Source organism: Pygoscelis adeliae, unplaced genomic scaffold, assembly GCF_000699105.1.
Source record: "Pygoscelis adeliae isolate BGI_AS28 unplaced genomic scaffold, ASM69910v1 Scaffold216, whole genome shotgun sequence".
NCBI lineage: Eukaryota > Metazoa > Chordata > Aves > Sphenisciformes > Spheniscidae > Pygoscelis > Pygoscelis adeliae.
Genome location: NW_008825073.1, coordinates 2354302 through 2374281, shown reverse-complemented (window position 1 = coordinate 2374281; position 19980 = coordinate 2354302). Strand labels below are relative to the sequence as shown.

General features: G+C 40.9%; 1 protein-coding gene across 1 annotated transcript in view; it reads left to right on the top strand.

Annotated features, from left to right (window-relative positions):
- Positions 1-11919, top strand: part of DACH2 (dachshund family transcription factor 2) — a 170231-nt gene extending 158312 nt beyond the window's left edge. The window contains exons 13-14 of the mRNA XM_009326650.1: positions 1145-1210; positions 11035-11919. Coding sequence (XP_009324925.1) covers positions 1145-1210; positions 11035-11072 — 104 coding nt within the window. The 3' untranslated portion in view covers positions 11073-11919. The remainder of the gene's footprint in view (positions 1-1144; positions 1211-11034) is intronic.
- The last annotated feature ends 8061 nt before the right edge of the window (positions 11920-19980 follow it).

Sequence of the window (19980 nt, the reverse complement as noted above, 5' to 3'; positions counted from 1 at the left end):
ATCACATATATTTCATTTACACATCTATTACTAAGATATTACTCATATTACTCCTCTGTGTATGGACTATGCTTTAATGGGTTTCCCCGCTTCGACATAGAGTCCGGTCAGGCTGTAGGGTGACCAGCAAAATGTCACCTTTGCGATAGATACTGACACTCCAACTAATGTCATCTGGAAAGCAACAGTACAGTTATTCTCTATTTGAGAAAGTCCAGAACAGGCTTCTACACAGCAAAAACTTCCAGGCTGTATTCGCAGCTCCCTTTCAGGTGTGGGTTTTTTTCTTGCTGCAATTTCTAAGTGCTGTATTATAAGGGAAGCAGATGTTTCTCCAGGATTCGAGGTGCCATGGATTCAAATCACATACCCTTCATGCTAATCCTTGTTGGCACAAGGTGGATAATGGCATCTGTTATCATAACACCCTGGGGTGTTGGAGCCCCTGCCCCCACCCCGAAGGACTGTGCGTACAGAGGTATTATCAATATGAAATTAAATAGTTCAAAAGCGCATATCATTATGAGACTCTTTCTCAACCTGGAAAGAAGAGCACGGTCCATTTTGGAAAGCTCTTCTCAGAAATCTGGAAATGTTTCACATAATACCACATATGTAATTTTGTTCTGGGTGGTAACGCATGCTTCCAGCATCCTGAGCTGAGTCTTTTAAATGCAGTTTGCGCAGTCCTTATCTGTAACATGCACTCATGCAAACTGGTGCGCGCACGCAGACAAACATGTTGACTGGCATTGGCTATAGTCTTTAATTCTGTTCTTTGCAGGTATATGTCTAGGAGAGTCAATGTAGTTTAATGTTATCACAGTTTGATTTCAACTTTTATTTTTCATATGTCAGATGCCCTCATTCTCCAAGAGAATTTTGCAGACATATTAATATCATGTGTTGGTTATTATCTGATCGTCAGACAAATGTGAAGCACGTTAAAAATAATTCACTGTGAGACCAGCAATGTTTGCACATTTTGGAAACAATTCACTACTGAAAATTCTATGAAGACCAAATGTTTTATGCAAGACCGTGTAACTTGGAGATCACCCTAGTTTGCTATAAATATTTTTCTAAAGATGCATGAGAGAAGGACAAAGGGGAGTGCATTAATCTTCGGTGTCACGTCTTTCAGATGCTGGAATCCCAGATATGGAAATAGAACACAACGGAACCCAACACGACAGTGCAGCAATGCAAGGTGCAGTATGTACCACACCCCATCACGTACATGTTTATCGTGAGCATTAAAAATTAAATCAAATGCAGAATAGTTTTTGTCTCTGTTTCCTGCTTTAAGATAAAAGTAAATTACACAACTTCATTTTGTTTTCCTGTTCAGGGTAGAAAACCTTTGAAAGATCGGTACTTTACAAGACCGGAGATTAAATTTGTTTAAATAGAGCTGTGGGAAACTCCTATTCAGCTATCAGATATATGCGCTTAGTTCAAAAGTGATTTTGGATATGATTTATCTTTTTAAAACATTTTGCCTCTGATCCTTACCTTCCTATCAAGATCATAGGTGTTTTCAAAAACTACATAAACTGTAGGTGGAAAAGGAAAGTCATGTTCATGTTCTGAGCCATTATATAGTGCTTCATTTTCCTCACTGTTCGGTGACTGTAAATACAGAACGTTCACATATTGTCTGAGTGCTTCCCAAAGAATAATAAATGCATTCTGGCTATAGGCCTGCGACGTGAGGGAGTTGTGTAAATCATCGTTTGGGGGAGCTGAGATACAGAGATCTTCGGGGTTATTTCCATTACCACTGGAAGCCTATGTGAGACACGCAGAAAATCCATAGTCACCTGTGATAAAATTTGGTCCGAGCAATTTGAACATAGAAATTCTCTGACTTTGGAGAAAGTCCAGTTTTGCAGTGTTGATTTTCTGTAAAATCAACCTTTTTCTCCCTTCAGTCTTGAGCCGTGTTCATTACGCACCATTCAGTTCTGCGCTGGCTACTGTAGCAGCCTGGAGACAGCTGCCTCTTCCAATATAAGGGCTGCTGCTTAGAGCACTTCCACCCTTTCTACTGAATCATGTAATGGTTCTGTGCAAAAAATAACGCGTGTTGAAGTAACTAAAGACAGTCCCCTTCTGTGCAGACCAAAGGAGGACTGCAGTACAGTTATAGATACAAACATAATTTCTAGCATTTCTCAACTGTTAAAGCCTTGACGTTGCATACCTCTGGTATGCATCTGTCGTCCATCTGTCATCTATACGGGAAAGCTTTCAAATATTTTTACTGCTGTCTCTTTTTGTGATTTTAGGATCATATGCGATGTATTACGAAGGAGAATCACAGCTTTATTGCAATGCATATATATATACATATAACATATGTGTGTATATATATGTACGCATATGATTAGAGTTGTGCTCTAAATATTACAATTTGAAAATCGTTACTGCCAGAAATAGTCAAAATATTGCATAAGCGCTTGGGACACATGTATTTAAATTTGACAAGCAAAATATTCCTGACATTTGTGATTTATATATGATACCTGCTGAGATGAGTGCTCAGTGCACTTCCAAAAAGATTCTGAGAGTCAAAGGTGCATCTGGACAGAATCTCGTAAAAGAAGGAAGTTAATTTCAATTTTCAATTGAAGGAGAAAAGTTACAGTTGGCTCAAATGTGTCTTCCCTTCAAAAATTACTATAAATAAATGTGGGGAAAGTGACGCATAGCCACTTCCAACAACCATTTGTGTACTAGAAGGAATTAAGAGAACTTTCTTACACTTCCCGTAGTCTACTGATATACAAGAAAACCTCGTGATTTTACGATTTTTAATTCAGGTTGGTTTTTCTTTTGGCTTTTGGTTTTGTTTCTTTTTTTTAATCTGATCCCAACTACATCATTCTTTAGTTTTAACAGGCTTTGGATCATAAAGTTTTTGTTCAGGTTAAAAGCCTGAACAAAGGGGGAACTGGATATCCACAACGCTCGGTATCTCTGAGCTTGGTGCCCCTCTGTGAAAGCAGAACGTGACTTGTGCAATTGGAGTTGTAAACCTGTCATACGCTCCTCAATGGCAAAACATCTCTTGTCTTCACCACAGTAATGAATGGCAGCGAACGCTGACTTCTCTGACAGTTTTAGCATGGTAATCCTGTTCGTATGTAAACCTGGGATGAGTGTAGCCAGTTCTTTCACTAAGCGCCCTCAGGTGATAGAAAGGTTTCTGAAAAGCTCTCTATAGAGCTTGGTTGGATTTCCAAGTGTTTCTGTCCTGTAGCACCATCTCTTCCATTATTATTTATGCTGATACTGTAATATCTTTTTATTCTCTTTTCCTTTGATTACAATTTTTGTACCTGACAGCTACTATTGCACTGCCGTCTTTAACAATTTGAGCACTCCCTCATTGCCCCCTTCATTTGTTTTTTGTTTTTTGGGCCCTGGGAGGAGGAAGGGTCAAAACACGTCCCTAATACAAAGCTGTTTCCAGGCTTCCAAAATCTCTCTTTATTGCACAGAAAAAAGCGTTAGCATCAATGCAGACCTTTCTTTTTCTGTTGTCAATAGCTCTGCTGGACAGAAATCTATCATTCACACAGTGCCTTTCCTTTGAAATTCAATTAGTTTCACCGCCAGTATCTCCTTAAGACGGTTTAAAGGAAAATTACAAAAATATTGCACAGCCACCTTTCACAGTGATTAAGTCATATCATATTTTATGCTCATTTCTTAAAATGATTTTATTAACACAAGCTGTTCATATACTGGGATTCTGATCTGCATTATAAATCTCTTCCATTTAGTTGACTCTTTTTCTCTATGCTTTGTATATTAATTGAACGGAAATTTTGTGCAGACGAGACTTAAAACTTTTTTGAACTTTGCAGTCTAATACCTCCATCCTGCATGTACCCAATCTTCTAGTCCACCACAGCTTGATCTGAGAGAGGTTTTTTAGCTGACAAAATAGAAAAGTAATAGTTGCTGTAGCCATGAAGCCCCCTGCGTAGTTGAGCGCTGCAGGAGAGGGTGACGCATGCACACAGATACCCTTCTGGTCTTCCTTCCATAACTCACTTGTGGGCCAGCAAGATAGTGCATCAACCGTTTTATCAACCAATCTCCGCTTCACATAAAATAAACATACTGGGTGTCATTAAGTGCACCTTCAGATCAATGATTTTTGCAAATGACATTCAAGTACCATTTGAGTAGTGCATTTTTGCTGATAAAAGCAAATTAAATTAGCACAACTACAAGTGTGCTGATAAAAACTGAAACCGAACAGCAGCACCATTAGCTAACAAAGTAATATTTTCTCTTTACTGCTTTCTGCCATTTAGTTATTATCCTATTGGAAATCTAATTATAATCCTTTTACTCCCTAGTCAAACTTCACAGTTTTTGCAAGCTTAGCACTGACAAGTGATTTCATTACATTTGATTGCCCGCGCCCAGATTGACTTAACTTCACTCCGAGACCTAAAAGCCCTCTCAGTTTCTCAGATTCCCTGTTTGCACATTACAGCAACAGCTCCTTTAATTAATTAGCATGAACAGCAGTAACATGAACTGCTGAACAGAAAATAACATCATTTTATGATCGCAGGGAGACTTCTCCTTTTGCATGTTTATACCTTAGTTAACTTTTGTATTACGATATTTCATTGTTAGGGGATATTGGAACAATCAGCAAAGCAATGTTATCTTAAAATTTTAAAAAATAGATGTTACCATAATACTTGATGATAACAATTTACAAAAAATAGACTAAATTTCAAGAAGGAGGCGGCAGCGTAGGCAGACAGGCTTTCCTGAGGTGAAAAGCTTTCCTTTTCAAAGGAAAGGTGGTTCACTGTACCTGTGGCAGGAGGGTGACCCCGGGCTGCTGCTGCTCTTGTTTGGGAAATAACCTGGCAAAGATTGAGCACAAAAACTCGCAGTAACCTTGAATAACTTTTTATTTCTATCTGTTCGCCACAGATGAAGGACTGTTGAAGTTTGGAACATATTTTGGGTTTTATTGTTTAGAAAACTGGGCTATGTTTTTTCAATATTCTGATATAACCAGTTTGCAAATCCAGCCTATGGTAAAAAGGGCGCAAGGCATGACAGAAGTGAGAGGGGTAGTGTTTTTAAGAGGTTTAACAACTTTGTTACTCTATCAAATTATACCTTCAAATGCTGCAATCCGCTGAAACCAACCACGCTGCGGAATTTCAGAGTACTCCTCAATTGTAAGAGACAAATTCAACATCTTGGAAATTACAGTGCTATTGTCTTGGTCTTGCTTTCACTGAAAAAAATGTCCAAGCACTTACAATCTTACGTAAGAAAAGACCAGAACCCCGTGATTAGCAACTCTTGAGATTAAACTAAACAGAGGCCTGATGTTTTCCTTGTGAGAGAGTTCTTCGCTGTCTCCTTCGTTTGAGTCTTAGGCCTTTTCTTCTTCCTCCTGTCCAAGCCGTGCTCTGTCCCTAGTGCGTGTCCTGCTCTGGATGCTCTGAGTTATTAAACCTCCGGTAGTTACTTCGTGCTGTGTCATATTGCAGTGGTTCTAGAAAACTTCGTTCGAAGTTTGTGTGCAATTAACCAGACTGTCATATCTGCGCACACACCGGCCACGCGCTGCTGAAAGCCGTCTCCTTAGCTGCGGACCAAGAAAAGGGCCCCCTTTAGCGACTAGCCATGAGATTACCGCGCTGACTGACTGCATGGCTCGCCTGCTGGCGGTACGAGTGCAGGGCTTCAAAAATATCAGTATTGCTGATCTTCGTGTTATTTCTACTTTCGCCTGTCAGTGTTTTTCTGAATCTCTCTCTCTCTCTCTGTAAGCACACACACACACACACATATGAGGGAGGAAGCTGAGATTTTGTCGTTTACTGGAAACAAAAGGTGGGGAAAGGTTTTCCCAGGCGACTTGAGTGTGAAGGTCCATACCTTTCTATTCTTACAACAGGCTAAAACATTTATTCAGTAATTCAGTGTCAGTAGGCTTGAATATCTCCTAAGCAGGAGCCACTGTGTTACCTCCCCGTCTGCTCAAACTGACAGTGGCAGTCCAGCATCTGCGTAGTTTGTATTCAGTGAACATACTCTTGTCCTTGGCTGTTGTTACTCATTAGAAATCCTATTTTCTGCACAAGTTTTTAGGTGTCTCAACACGGATGCGGAAGTATTCGACAGGGTTGACGCAGTAGTCCTCAGCACAAAATAAGTGGGGAAGAAACCCCAAATGCAGCACCTCCGCGCGGGTGCAGCGCTGAAGGGTCAGGTGCCATGGTCCTGCCTGCTGCGGGAACGAGGACCCGCGGGGAGGAGAGGTCCCTCCCGGAGGGAGTCTCACCACCTCAGACAGCATGAGACATCAGAGACTGCACATCTGCAGGGGTGGAAAAGGGGCGATATGAAAGAGCGAGAGATGAAAAGAAAGCAAACCAAACTTCTTTAGTACTGCTGCTCTCAGAAGCAGCATTTATTGTCCACATTCTTCCGTCAAGTCTAGAGGAAACCATGCCCTGCTCACCGCATGTTATTTTTGCTCTTTCACTGTTCAGTTTGGAAAATATTTATAGATAAATGGAAAGGGAAAGTTTTGCTGGGCAACTAATAAACAGGCAAAGAAGTCAGTTTTACTCACTGTTGCAATTCGGCTGCGTGACTAGCCCAGAATCGTGAGAACGGGCTGCAGGCCAGGTCTGTTTGTTTTTCATGGTAGCGAAGGGATCCTTTTCTGTGTTTTTCCTAACTGCTGTGGTCCCTACCCCGCTAGCAGGGGCCTAGATGCAGCCTCCTTCCGGGCCAGCCAGCGCTCCTGTTTGCTAAGAGGTTTAGGGAAGGAGGTTTTTTTCAGGGATTTCATCCACAGTAGAAGCTAATGCAAACTGTCCTCTGATTTTTCTTTTTTTTTTTTTTTCCTGCAAAGTAAGAGGCTGATTCAAACTAATTAGCCCCAGCTTTGTAAGTTAGATTTTCGTTACGGCATTGTATTTTCCATGTGTCGCTGCATCCAAAGCTCGGCTTGGCTCTGATCTAACTGAAATGCTGACTCTGTTTACGTGGCCTAGGAAGGGTGGAGAGATCAGCTCCTGTCCAGCATACTTACACTATCATACAAGGTTCTTTGATTCAACCCCTCAAGTCGGAGCTGTGCAGAGCCTCTGCGAGCACGCAGGTCTGGCACGTGGCTGCCCTCTTCCCTCCTGCTGCCCTTCTGTCCGCAGAAACACAGCCACGTCTCGGCTCTACCTAACCTTTGTCGTAGCAGCTCTCCCAACTCCTCCTTCATCTGAATTGCCAAAGTGGGATTTTCAGTTCGTTATTTCATCTCTGCTACCCGCGCTCTCTGCAATATGTAGTGCTGGCTTTTACTTTTTAAATTGTGTGAATAATTTACAGTTAGTGATACAACAAATTTATCCTTGTTTTCTCATTATGTAGCGGATCCCAAATTTCCTTCCTCCCGTGACTTTCTCCTCCAGTTTACAGTGTGCTGAAGTTACCTGAGCAATCCCAGGCTGTCGCTCTGTCGGTTAATCGCAGCTAGCCGGCTGTGTCGCATCGCTCCCTTTCCTGGGCTGGATTTGCACACCAGCATTGCTGGGGTGCATTTCTTTATGGAAGTTGTGAGGGTACACGTGGAAATTTTGTTTTAAATTACTTTAATGGAAATACAGCTGAATTACTAACTTAAAAGAAAGATCTTACAAACAAAACCTCACAAAGGATTCAGAAAAGTCAGAGATGCTGAATAGGCTGAAAAAAGGAAAGGGGGGGAGAGAAATGTGAATAAATATGCAGATGATAATTATTGCTTTTGGATTTGTCCTTTATACACACATTAAAACCTTGAAAGAAAAAGACAAACGATGATGATGTTGCACAAAAGAGTGCGAGAGATGCATGTATACCCTGGACTAACAACTCGGGGAAGACACCACCATCCGGAGGGAGAATTACAATTGTTACCGTAGGCTCTGGCTCACTGAGAAATTGCGAGATCTTCACTTCCCTTATACGTTGTGAAGGGGGAAAAAAATCCTTTCTAAATGTCTTGCTTATTAAGCCAGTCATGCATTTCACTGTAGGTTGTAAAGCAGTATAACATGCACAGGGGGCTCATAAGCATATTTTAGTGTTAGGGAATATCATTTATACAGTTTTTATATTGTCAATATTACCCCTAGAGAATGAGATTAGGCTTTAAACTACTGTAAATCTACGCTTTTGCTCACCTTTGTATAATTTCATTTTTTAATAGAATGAAGCCCACATAAATGAATATTTGATTAAGGGATAAACCTAATAAAAGAATACATTTATTGCACACAGATTTATTCAAATCTTTGCTATATAATACAGTAAAATGCTATAAAATGGTACGTAGCTTGCAGTCAGCTACACTGAGGAGATGGTGAATATTCTTCAAAAAGATGAATTTGACAACATCGCATTGTCTTTCATGTAGAAGTGGTAGCACAGATGCTCCTAACACGTTAATTCCTCATAGGTGGTTGCTGTATGACGTTGTTAATGCCATGGAGTCAAGTTTATTGCACAGCAACAAAAAAGTACTTTAATTTCTGGAGAATAATTGAGAGCTTTATAAAAAAGGAAATATTTAGCGATGCACTTTCTGTTTACTGATCAATAATATCTCCTGGGTGGCTGCACTGTGCTTGAGCTTTGGCATTTACTTTCTCTCTTACAGGTATTCCAGATACCTCCGTTGAACTTCCCTTGAGAAATAAAGGGAATAGGAAGGAAAAATTGAAACCTGTTTCAAAGTTTAAATAGTCAGTCCATCAGTCCGCAGTACCTCTTACCTTAGTTTGAAAAGCAATTTTTAAAATGCAATAAAAATATCAAGAATTTAAAGACAATGTTACTGGTCCTTACCGATCCCATTTTTGATAAATCAACTCCTCCCTTGAATGCACGCCTGGATTCCTCCCCTCCTCTTTGCGGACAGAGTCCTTGTTGCCAAATGCAGCACCGTAAACGTGCGCCCATCCGTGGTCGCTGCCTTACTGTCTTTGTACAACCATCGAGCGTCAAACACGTATCAAAAGATGCAGCTGACGCCCAGTGGCTGTTTAAATAGTGAGTTACGTATCTAATTGCTGCTGACTGCCATTGGTATTACATGGACTAATTCACCAAGCACCTCGGTAAATCCCGCCCTGTACAGGTGGTTAGGCAAGAAGATACCTTTGTAGATCTGGCTCCTGAGCCTCGGCCCTCAAAGACAGTCGGCGTGCGGGCGCTGGGTGCCCAGGACATGGAATGCTTTGGCTGCTTCTGTGCAGAACGCAGAACCGGTGTGTTACTGGCTCACGAGAAACACACTACGGCAGAACGTCAGCCTTTTGGACTGCCTATAAAGACTATTGGTACGATATTTTGAGGGCAGCCATGCTGACCTGCAGATTCTGTCAGTGGCTACCTTTTTTAGAAGTGCAACTTTAATATAGGCTAGAGCACCTACAGCCTGCTATGGGAAGAAGTCACGTGCAACTTCCTAATAATCAGGAGAAAAAGAAGAAACAACAACAAAACAACAAAACCCGCAGTGTTCAATATTTGCATTTCTGCTTACCCCCTCCCCAGGCTTTAATATTTGCCCCGCTAAGTTTAAGACAATGATATTAATCAGCCAAAGGCCTGAAACTGATTCTATTCGCTTCTTCGGAGGTTCCCATGCTCCCAAACGTTCCTCCAGAGATGTTTTCCGATCTTTAGTCTTGTTTACATCCAAAATACATCTTAAATCATCTCTGTTTGGAGAGTCTGAGCCCCCTTAAAACCATGAAACATTCAATTACTAATTAGCTGTTTCCTGTTCCTAATGAAGTGAACATGTCGGATTTGGATTAAAATTCAGCTACTGCTCTCCTCTGTTTATGGTTCCAGATGTTTTTGTTTTATCTAGGAGGTTACTTTGACAGCTACTGCTAAATGATAAATCACTCATATTATAGCTGAAATGCATTTTGAAATTGAAATGTGGCAAACTTTGAGATTGCTCCAAGGATCAGTGTCAGTTAGCAGGTCAATACTTGTTCTTTCCTTATGGGTGTGCGGTATTGGCATATGTAAAACAGAGATGGGATAGATGTCAACGTTGCACAAAATGCTTCTCAATATTATCATTCCGCTATCATCTTCAAGATCAGTACTTGTGGGTTTAGCCGGGTGAATTCATGATTCATTGTATAACGAACAAGAATATGGATTCTTGTTAGCTGTAGTTTCTGTGGGCATTTTAATATTTTTTTTCTCTGGGCTTAATGTGGAAAATCACAGTTGGTAGGTACTATAACTAGGAATATTTTTATGAAGGAAGTAAGTGGCTTTCTGCTTGTTTCCCTAAATAAAGAAAAAGAATTTAAAAAGAAACGTGGCGTTTTCTGAATGAAAGAACGGCTTTCCAAAGAGCAGATACTGATTTACTTCTATTACATTTTTTAATGCCGTGCAATTTTGTTTTAACAGACTGTTCCCTCGAAGGTTTTGTGCATGTAGTAATGGTACGTTGTAAAGCTGATGCCATGTTTGTCTCCCTTACGGAGGCATGCGATACAACGCAGGCTGCCTTCTGTAAAAAAGAAAAGAAGGAAAACGAGCGTTCAATTAAAAAGCAAATGCCATAAAGGAAGAAAATCCAAATCAAAGTATTCGTAGGCTCTACTCGGCAGATGCTGGCTGGCAAGCACCGTTAGAAACAAGGCTGGTGTTCTTTTGGCCCCGCTGAGTGCCCACACCTTGTACCACCAGGTCAGAAGGTGGTCAGTGCCCCGAGACCGGCCCGTAACATTCACCGCTCGAGGGCTTTGCAGAGCTTGGTCACCCGGTGCCTCTTTTTCCTACGTGACACGTACTGACGTGGTGGATAGTTTATATCACTTGTAGATCTGATAAATCGGCTTCAGAAGAAAAAAGTCCGTAAACAAATAAGGAATCCCACCGAAGTTGCAATTAATTATAAAATGTCTAACTGTGTAATTGACCTTTTTTCTTCTCTTTTTTTTTTTCCTCCAGAAAACAGAACATACATCAAACCTACTATTATGTACTGAAGGAAACACCTATTGTTGAAAAATGTATAATGATTGCTATTTGAAGACTATATATAGTTCATGAAAAACGTCCCTCCCAACCTTTGATGCCTTCAGTACTGTGTGAAGAACAGGATTTGTAGCATGAAACTTGAAGGACAATTTCAAGCAATTTACTGTTGCTGCATCGAAAACTGCCGTATTGTCATTAAGAAATATTGAGACTTTTTACAAGCTTACCATACCAAACCAAGCCTGTTGCAAAAGATCATTTTTAGGTCCCTGGAGATAGAAAGGAGTTTTAGTATTTTTAAGCACATGCAGGAATTATTCCCCCTTCCCCCCAAAAAAGAACTTTTTTTTTTTTTTTTCTAAGGAGGTAGCTCTTACTGTATAGCAATGGCACAATGATTTTAAGCCACAAAGGTCCTCACTGGCTGTACATCATACAAGTCCAGTTTATCACTGAAACTGTTCAACATGGAGCTGTTTCGATTGTGTTTATAAATTAAGCTTTGTTTACTGAAGCAGATACTCGATATATATTACGTTTTAAAAAGAAATGTGTGTACATTTTTTAAAAGAATGATGTAAAAATTGTCCTTTCATTAGATGACCAATTCAAAAGTGTGAGCTAAACCCTAATAGCTGACGTAATATGAGGATTATAATTGATGCTTTTTTTTATGCTCAGTTCAGCTTGGCTTTTGGTCTTTTAAGATGAAAAAATGAATATGCAGTAGAGTGTTAGATAATGGAAACTTTTAAGTATGGTTTCTCTGTTGTACCATATTAAGTTAAAGTACACATTCTTTGTTAAAAATGTTCTTGCTAAAAATACAGTATTAAAAATTTTTTGTTTGACTTTGGAAATCTTTTAAGATTTTTTTTTTGACTGTGAATTCCCATAGTTACTGTACTAATGCAAAACAATAATTTGCACTATTAAAAATACTTGAAGAAATTACTTAATAAAGAGGGTGGGTTGGTATTAAACATTTTCCTAATTATTGTATGTTCCAAATTCTGAACTCTGCAACTGAAACCTTCCTTTCTCAAAACACGAGGCTGAAAGCTGGTCTGAGTCAAGTGGAATTAAGTAATCACCTCTTCACTCTTCACTTTCATTCATGGGTCAAAGGCACAATGCTTGGTTACTTACAAGCTCAGGTTTGTATACGCATACTTACGTTTACACACACATACCCCGAATTAAATCACTGTCACTTAAAAACAAAGAAAACCTTTAAACAGACCTACGGGGAATATATTTCCTATGGTTACGTATACTGCCAGCTATATCTATATGTACAGCATTCAAAATTTCATTTATTTTTGTCACTAGATTTTTTTTTTCTGGTTAACAGACTTTTGCTAACTTTCGAAGTGTAGCTTCGATACAGCAGAAAAGAATCACCTGATTTTTCGTTCCAAAAAGAAATCCTTTAGCTTGACCGGGTGTCAGTTCAAGAAAACATGCTGGCCTCTGTTTTATAGGTGATCGGACTAATTACCAGAATAGTCTTTCAATGTACAAACATGGTTTATTCCATATTATTTTTCTTGCAAGCATTCTAATAACTGCATTAATCACACTGGCGATGATTTAAACAATCAAAAATTGGACGATATGAAGAAACAGGAGCATTCGGAATTGTGGGTGCTCCCGCCCTCTTAATTAAAGGTCATGTGTGAGTAAAACACTGCAGCACCTGAATTTAAATTCCACCTTTGACTTTTTATTAATCTTAGTTGCTATTCCGGCAGGATTCTCTGAAATGAGGGTTGGACCTTATTTCTAAGTCTTATTTTGAAAAAGGACTTGAAAGAGTCCTTGGGATACCGCAGCGTGTCTGACTGATTGACCGAACTCTGGTATTGCCCCTATGAATTGCAGATTTTGAAAAGAGCTCTTTGATGCATTTTAGAAAGACTTAAAGTAACTAAATAGTTCAGTCTTTGAAATGGTAGCATCTTGCATTTCTCTTTAGTCTCCATAAAGGCAATTTTAGCATTTTTTTTTCCCCAATGGCTGATCTACACTTCTTAGGGCCGCATTGATACTGGGTTGATGAGCACGTCATTGATTTCTAATTTGCCCTTCCCAGAATAGTTTTAAATGTCAAAGTACTGGCAAATGAGATTTAGGAAACTGATAAACTTCAGAGACTGAATCTGTTGTTAAGTCCTTATTAGGTAGCTCCTGATAAATACTGACAACCCAAGACGCGGAGCTTTTTATGTGTCAGCGCAACCTAACGAGCACACGTGTGACTAACCCTTTCTGTTGGAGAAACATATTAAAGCCAGGACAAGCAACAGGTTTGGCCAGTTACGATGGAATGGTTCAGATAAAAGTGCAGATCTCAATTTTTTTATTATTTAATTTTGCTTCCTATCATCTCCTCAGGAATATTCCAGCTGACACCCTCCTGCATAGGGATCTGCCCCCAAAGCTGTTACGTGGTGGTTTCTGGCTGGTGCAGTATGGAATGTGGGGCTCTGTGATTGCAGAGCCGAGGAGCCGTTTCCCACCAGGGAGTCGGACCACACAACAGTCACATACTGCAGCGCTGTGTTTCGGAGTACGTCCTTCGCCCACCCGACACACAGACGTTCGGGGAACAGGTCTGACGCGGCACGTGATTTTTTTTTCCTCCATGCAGTGTAGAAAGCCTCAGCGTAGACTTTGTCTAGTTCCAGGTTCTGCAGCCCGCAGCAGCGTGCGCCGCTTCCAGAAAGCTGCATAGCCCCATGATCTCATTCCTGCCTGGTGGTACAGGACAGCGAACACAGGGAATGTTGAGCTTTTTTTTAATTTCTCATGGACACAATTTCACATTCGGCTACGGTTCTCACGCCCCTTGTTCATTTTGTCTTTCGAACAGTGGAACAATCTCAGTAGGAGAGTTTTGGAGAACCCGCATCCTCCAGCCCAGGGGTAGAGCAGGAGTAGGCAATTCAGCCTTCACCGTGCTGCTCCTCATTGGAGGCAGTGAGCTGAACGGCCCGGCTGGCTACAGTGCTGGAAGCCCAAGAGGGACGTCACCTCTTTGAGGTTTTGGCTTTTGGGTTTTTTCCAAATGAAAATGCCTGAGAGGAGCAGGACTTTGGCTGTGCCCCTGTCCTCAGCACCTCCTAAAAGTGGCAGAGCAGAGCGATGCCGAAAACCCGTGTTGATGCGGTGTATGGGCTGCAGGAAGCTCAGCTGGGGATGGGTCAGAGAAGATAGTTGGGGATGGGTGTTTCCAGGCGGGGGGGGGGGGGCACTGCCAAAGGTGGGGTGCAGCACCTGCAGCCCCTCTGCATCTGCCTCTGTGACAGCTCTGGTCTCCTACAAAGCATCTCCTTGTTTGTACATTGCCCTGGAATGGCATTACGCCAATACGGTTGGTGTTAGCGGGACACAAGGTGATCTTGGCTAAACGCAGGCAAGTTAATGGCGAATGTATTTCAGCAATTTTATGAATCTTGTGTAATGCAGACTGCTATCATAATAAACCCTAACAGAATCAATAGTGACCAATCTCAATTTAAAATCTGGATCTATAGTAATACACAGCGAGAACACTCTCCTTCAGAAATGCATGGCTGTGCACTAAAAGCTGAATGCTGGTTTAAGTAATTGCTATCTACAAGTAAGTGGCCCATTAATATATTTATTTACAGAATATTTTTGGTAACGTGACAAAATGTGGGCTAACCCGAACTGCTATGAATTTCCTTCGTGGCTGCTCGCCACAAGTGCTCCTGTGCATACGTGTGTGCGCGTGGGCACAGACTTAGTCCTAACCCACGTGTGATAATTCACAGCGTCGCCGGCCCCAGGCCGAGGATCTGTCGCCTTTGGCAGCAATGCTGCTGGAAAGACTTCCCGCTTTCCCGCTGCTTCTTCCCGCTGCTGTACCGCAGCATCCTGCCTGCGCTGCCGGTCCTTGCCGGGGTGAGGAGGGACGGAGAGGGAAAGGAATTCACAGAGTTTTTTTTAAAGCCAGGTCATGTGCGATCATCGTTTGTTATCTGCGCACTACAAACGTTCAGGCACTTGTAAAATCACTGTTAAGAAACATTTTTACTTTAGTTCTGTCTGCAAATACAGGCATCTTTCTTTGATGATTTGAAGCTGGGACGGAAGGGGAGAAAAAAGTTTTTATAATGATGAATTTATAGATGAATTATGAATTGCTACAGTTTTCTATTTGTACGTCAAAGAAAGCAATTGAAATGAGCCGGTTCCGTGTCGGCAGAGCACAAACGCTGCAGCTCGCTCCCTTTCCATTAGACCGTCATCCACTTCTGCTTCCGTTGGCCAGCTAACGCTGGCACCTTCATAGAGCAGCCTTTGCATGAACGTTGGAGTGTGGTCATCTAAGGCAGGGGGGAAAAAAGGCTTTTTGGAGCTCATTTTTTAAAATAAAGAAGAACTCCCATTATTCTGAGTTCCAGTTAGAAATACAACAAGATTTTACTATATCTTCATTACATGATTCTGTTGACATAATCAAAAATTATGACAGTAAATACAGCACCATATATTAAAATGCTCTTATGATAACTGATATTTAATAAATTGGATCTTTTCTAATACTTAAATTTTTTAAAAAGGCATTTGGCTTGGCATGTTTGAAAATGTACGCGCTGCTTTTTCAAAAATGGCATCGAAATGCATATTCACCGAGTAGTAGATCCCTGTCACTATATATCAGTTCTTTGCTTTGGCTGTCTACAAGAGGGGTTAGTGGTGGGAAAAGGGGAAGGTTTTGCTGCCCCTACAATGTAATTGCTCACCTTCATTGGAGCTATGAGGGCTGCCCTAGCTGCCCGATTTGTATTCAGTGGCTGGTGTATCTGCCTGACTAACTGCAGATCTTTCTTACCTCGAAGAGCAATCCAGCTCTATGCCAGCACAGCGGGGACAGCCTTTATGTTTGAAAGGTCCTTAGCTTTAAAAACAGCAATCGTCTCAGACGGGTTAGGCCACACGTGTACCTGCTGCTCCGGGTAGCAGAGCAAGTGCCCAGTATTCTGGAATAAATTGTGGCCGGTCAGAGGGATGGTGGAGATGAAACAGCCGGAGAAGTGGCAAGTTCATACTGAACTATAGAGAACTGGCCCAGCTCTAATTAATCATTGTGTGCTTCAGTCAGCCAACAGAGAAACAGACGTATTTATTTTTCACAAGAAAGTCTGAAATAAGGCAATGGATAGAAACAGTCATTTTGAATTGTTAGGTGAAGACATGGTGTTTATGAGTGCAAACTCATCATAAAGTTTGGATCACAGTTCCTTCATAAGAAACATTGCAACACAATACCTCTTACATTAAGGTCATTAAGAGTACTTTCAAAGTGTACAGCCTTAGGAAATCGTTACGCATTAAGCAGTTGGGTGTCGCACTATCACAGGCCTGTACGCACGGCACCAGGGAGCAGAGGCCTTCCAGGCTCTGCCCGCAGCTGTCCTGCTGGAGGGGCAAAGAAGTGGTTGGGGCCACAGGACGCTGACCCTACCTTTGGAGGGTCGAATACAGGCGTGGAGTGCCTGCATTGGTCGCATTTTAGGATCTGGGCTTTGCCTGAAGCTTTAATCTTATTACCAAAAGGCCGCATGCGTAAAAATGAATTGTGTCCCCCCTTTCCACCAAAGTAGCCAAACAGAAAGGAAAAACCATTTGTATTAAATGAAACAAGATGAATTAGCTAAAAAGAGAAGAAAGAATAAACAGGACTGAAAAATAAACTTTAAGTCGCTCCAGTCCCAGTAGGATTTGGCATTTAACGTTAATCACGTTTCATTCTGTATCGGGAAGAAATACCTGTTTCGTGTTTCCCCTGATGATTCCTGCCATTAGCTGAAAGTCTGTTTATTCCCAGAGCTGTGCTGCCATCAGTTGATGATGCTGGGGCACTTACAGAGATGGTTTGGCAGGAAAAATATCATTCGTAACATTTGTGTGAAACACAATTTTTCTTCACAGACCAGTCCAAAGCAATTCCATATAAATTGTTGCATTCTCTCCCGTGGTGTCAATTGGGTGGGCGGGGGGCAGAGGGGAACCGTATCCCAAAAAGTAAGAAAAAGGACAAAAAAAGCTAGTAACTTAAATAACAAGGAATAAACTCCCTATTGGACTTTTTTTTAATAGTTCCATAAAACTGGTGAAGACAGAAACAGTACTCAGAGATTTTTGGTGTCAGATCAGTGCTTTGCATTTTATGCGGTCATTTACACCTGTGCAAAATAAGTATTTGATAGCATTTGACAGCTGATTTATTAGCATTTGACACCTATATTACACATGTTGAAATGACTCTACAATGTGCAAAGCAGTGGAAAAACCACTGATTCCTTTCATGGCTTTTTCCTAGTACTTTAATACTGAGATTCCATTCCAAAGGAAAAAATGAATTCCTCACACCCCGATTGTAATTCTTTATTTCTTCTAATATTTATTATGTTCAGCTCATACTAACTTGGAAAAAAAAATAAAAGGAAAAAGAGAAAAGCAATTGTGTTTAGTTCGCAGACCTGATTCGCAGACGCTGGCTCTGAAACCAAATCAAAACCAGGCCACGCTCATAATACTGCAAGGAGTCACAGAAAAATGAGAAGTCTGCTATTGTGATGAGAAACACTGCAGGACTAAGACTCTTGATTTGTAACAGAGCTGGTAAGTAAATTGCATATTTTTGATAGTTAATAGTTTTTCAAATAAACAGAAATTTTCACCAAATGAAAGTTCTGTTTTCACTGAAATTAATTGTGGCTGCTTCAAAGCAAACCCTCAAGAAACTCCAAAGCGACGGTATTTCTTTTTCACTGTTTTGAAGGCAAGGCAGTAACAGACTCTGTTCAGAATCCGTACAAGAAAGAAGGGGTGGATCAGGTTAATACTGTCTGGAACATAGTGGACTTCTCAGTTTTAGAATTATTAAAATAGTTGCACCCAGTGGGGAAAAAAAAAAAAAAATCAGTGATGTCAGCAATGTCACCTATGTGCATAAGAAGTTACTGGAGCTCTGAGTTTACAAAAAGAATAAAAGACTCTTCCCCAACCCAGGGAATCAAGCCCGCTAAGAAGGACCATGAACACAGCGAAAGGATAGTCTAAATTATGCTACACAATTTGTCAAGTACGCAATTACTTGAAATGCAATTGCCAGTGTTATGTGTTGACAGGATGTGATATCTTAATGAAAATAATAATACTGTTTGCTCATCTGGTACCAGCCCAATTGCAAAGAGAAAAGCCTCTCAGATTTCACACATCACAGTAGCTTTTCCAGCTAAAATAATGTGGTAGCTAGCGTAGCATGAATAAGTTAAGTATCTGTGAAGTTCATGGGCTGGTGAAGAGGGAGGACCAATTTGCCAAGCTCTGAATTACTGACAGACTGAATGACCCATGTCTAGTCTTGTCACATTACTTTACATTACACACTGTAACACAACCCAGCGGAACATAACCTGGAAAAAAATTACTTCAGCACTAGATTGCAAGATTTTCAAGGTTACAAGTGTTTGATTGTCACGGGGCCCACATTTTCTAGATCAATTATAGTGGCCTTTCGCTGGCACCTATTGATAAGGCGCAGAAAGCAGCCGTTAGCTTCACCGTCACTCAGAGTCCAGCTCTCCCATAGTCACCAGTGTACGCCTTTCGGTCTACACAACTGACAAAGAAATCAAAGCTCCTAATGCTCATTGCAGCTGTCCTTTCCCGTGCTCACGACACCGGTTTTACTTTCAGTTCCTCGCTCAGAGCAGCGTACCTAGCCAATTTTCATGAAAGGAAAGAGAGTCTTAGAGAGGCAGTCCCTGTAAGTCAAAGGACAACAAAATTATTTATTTTGAAACAAGAAAAATAGCGGGTAATTTTACTTCCTCAGCATGGCAGCAGTATCTGAGGGAGAGAGAAAGAAACAAACCTGAACATTTATTTTATATATCTTGTACCCAATAAGGGTAGCAGGGGAAACAAAGGTATCATTTGCTCAGTCTCAGGGAAGGATTGATTTCCAATGATAGTGGTTCCAGTATAGTGCACCCCAATACATAAGATTTTACTTATTTTATAGCTGTGATTTAGAAACAGAGAACTGACCAGGAGTTACAGCTGATGGGCTCTATCTGCTTAGGCATTTTCAGAATTGGAGATTGAAAGATAATGAAGATGATAACGTCAGCTGCTGCAAATGGGCTCTGGTTATTTTTGACTTAAGTTTTATTAGGAATTTGAACGTGACGTCCCTTCCTGATGAATACATCCACAGCCCATTAATGTCAATGAGAGTTATGCTTATAGGGCAGAGAGAGCAGATCTCTTAGTTGTGTATGTCCAGAGTCTGATGCACAGCCTCGAGTTCTGTGGCTTACTTGAACAATGACAAGTTAATGAGGATTTACTTTGTGCGCTAGATTTCTATAAAAGTAATTTTTTTAAATAGCGTAATGGATTAATATTTACTTGACAGCCTTTGCATCATTTATTCCCTGGTTTCTATCTTACAGTCTTGTAAGACAGAAAGACAGAAATAAATATTTACTCACTCTTCATGCAGTCTATTCTATCTAGAACTGTAGCCAGCTCTGTTCATTGTGTTCCTTTTCAGCTAGATGCTATAAAGAACGGAAATTAATTGTTGTTAAATTTAGGTATGTGATAAAAAGAAAAACAAAAGTTAGTGCGGGCTCCTGTCCCCATTTTACTACAAGCGCCGCCTCCCACCCATGCACCCATGTCTCCTCTACCAAGGGGGTGGTGTGTGTGTGTGTGTGTGTGTGTGTGTGTGTGTGTACACGTGCGTGTAAAAATAAGATTACCTCAAGCTCATTACTGTCCACTGACAGGGTCCTGCTGTAAAAACTTTTGATGAAAAGTCAGCATCTAATTCCTGAGTAATAAAAAAACCCCTAAGTTGCTTGCAAT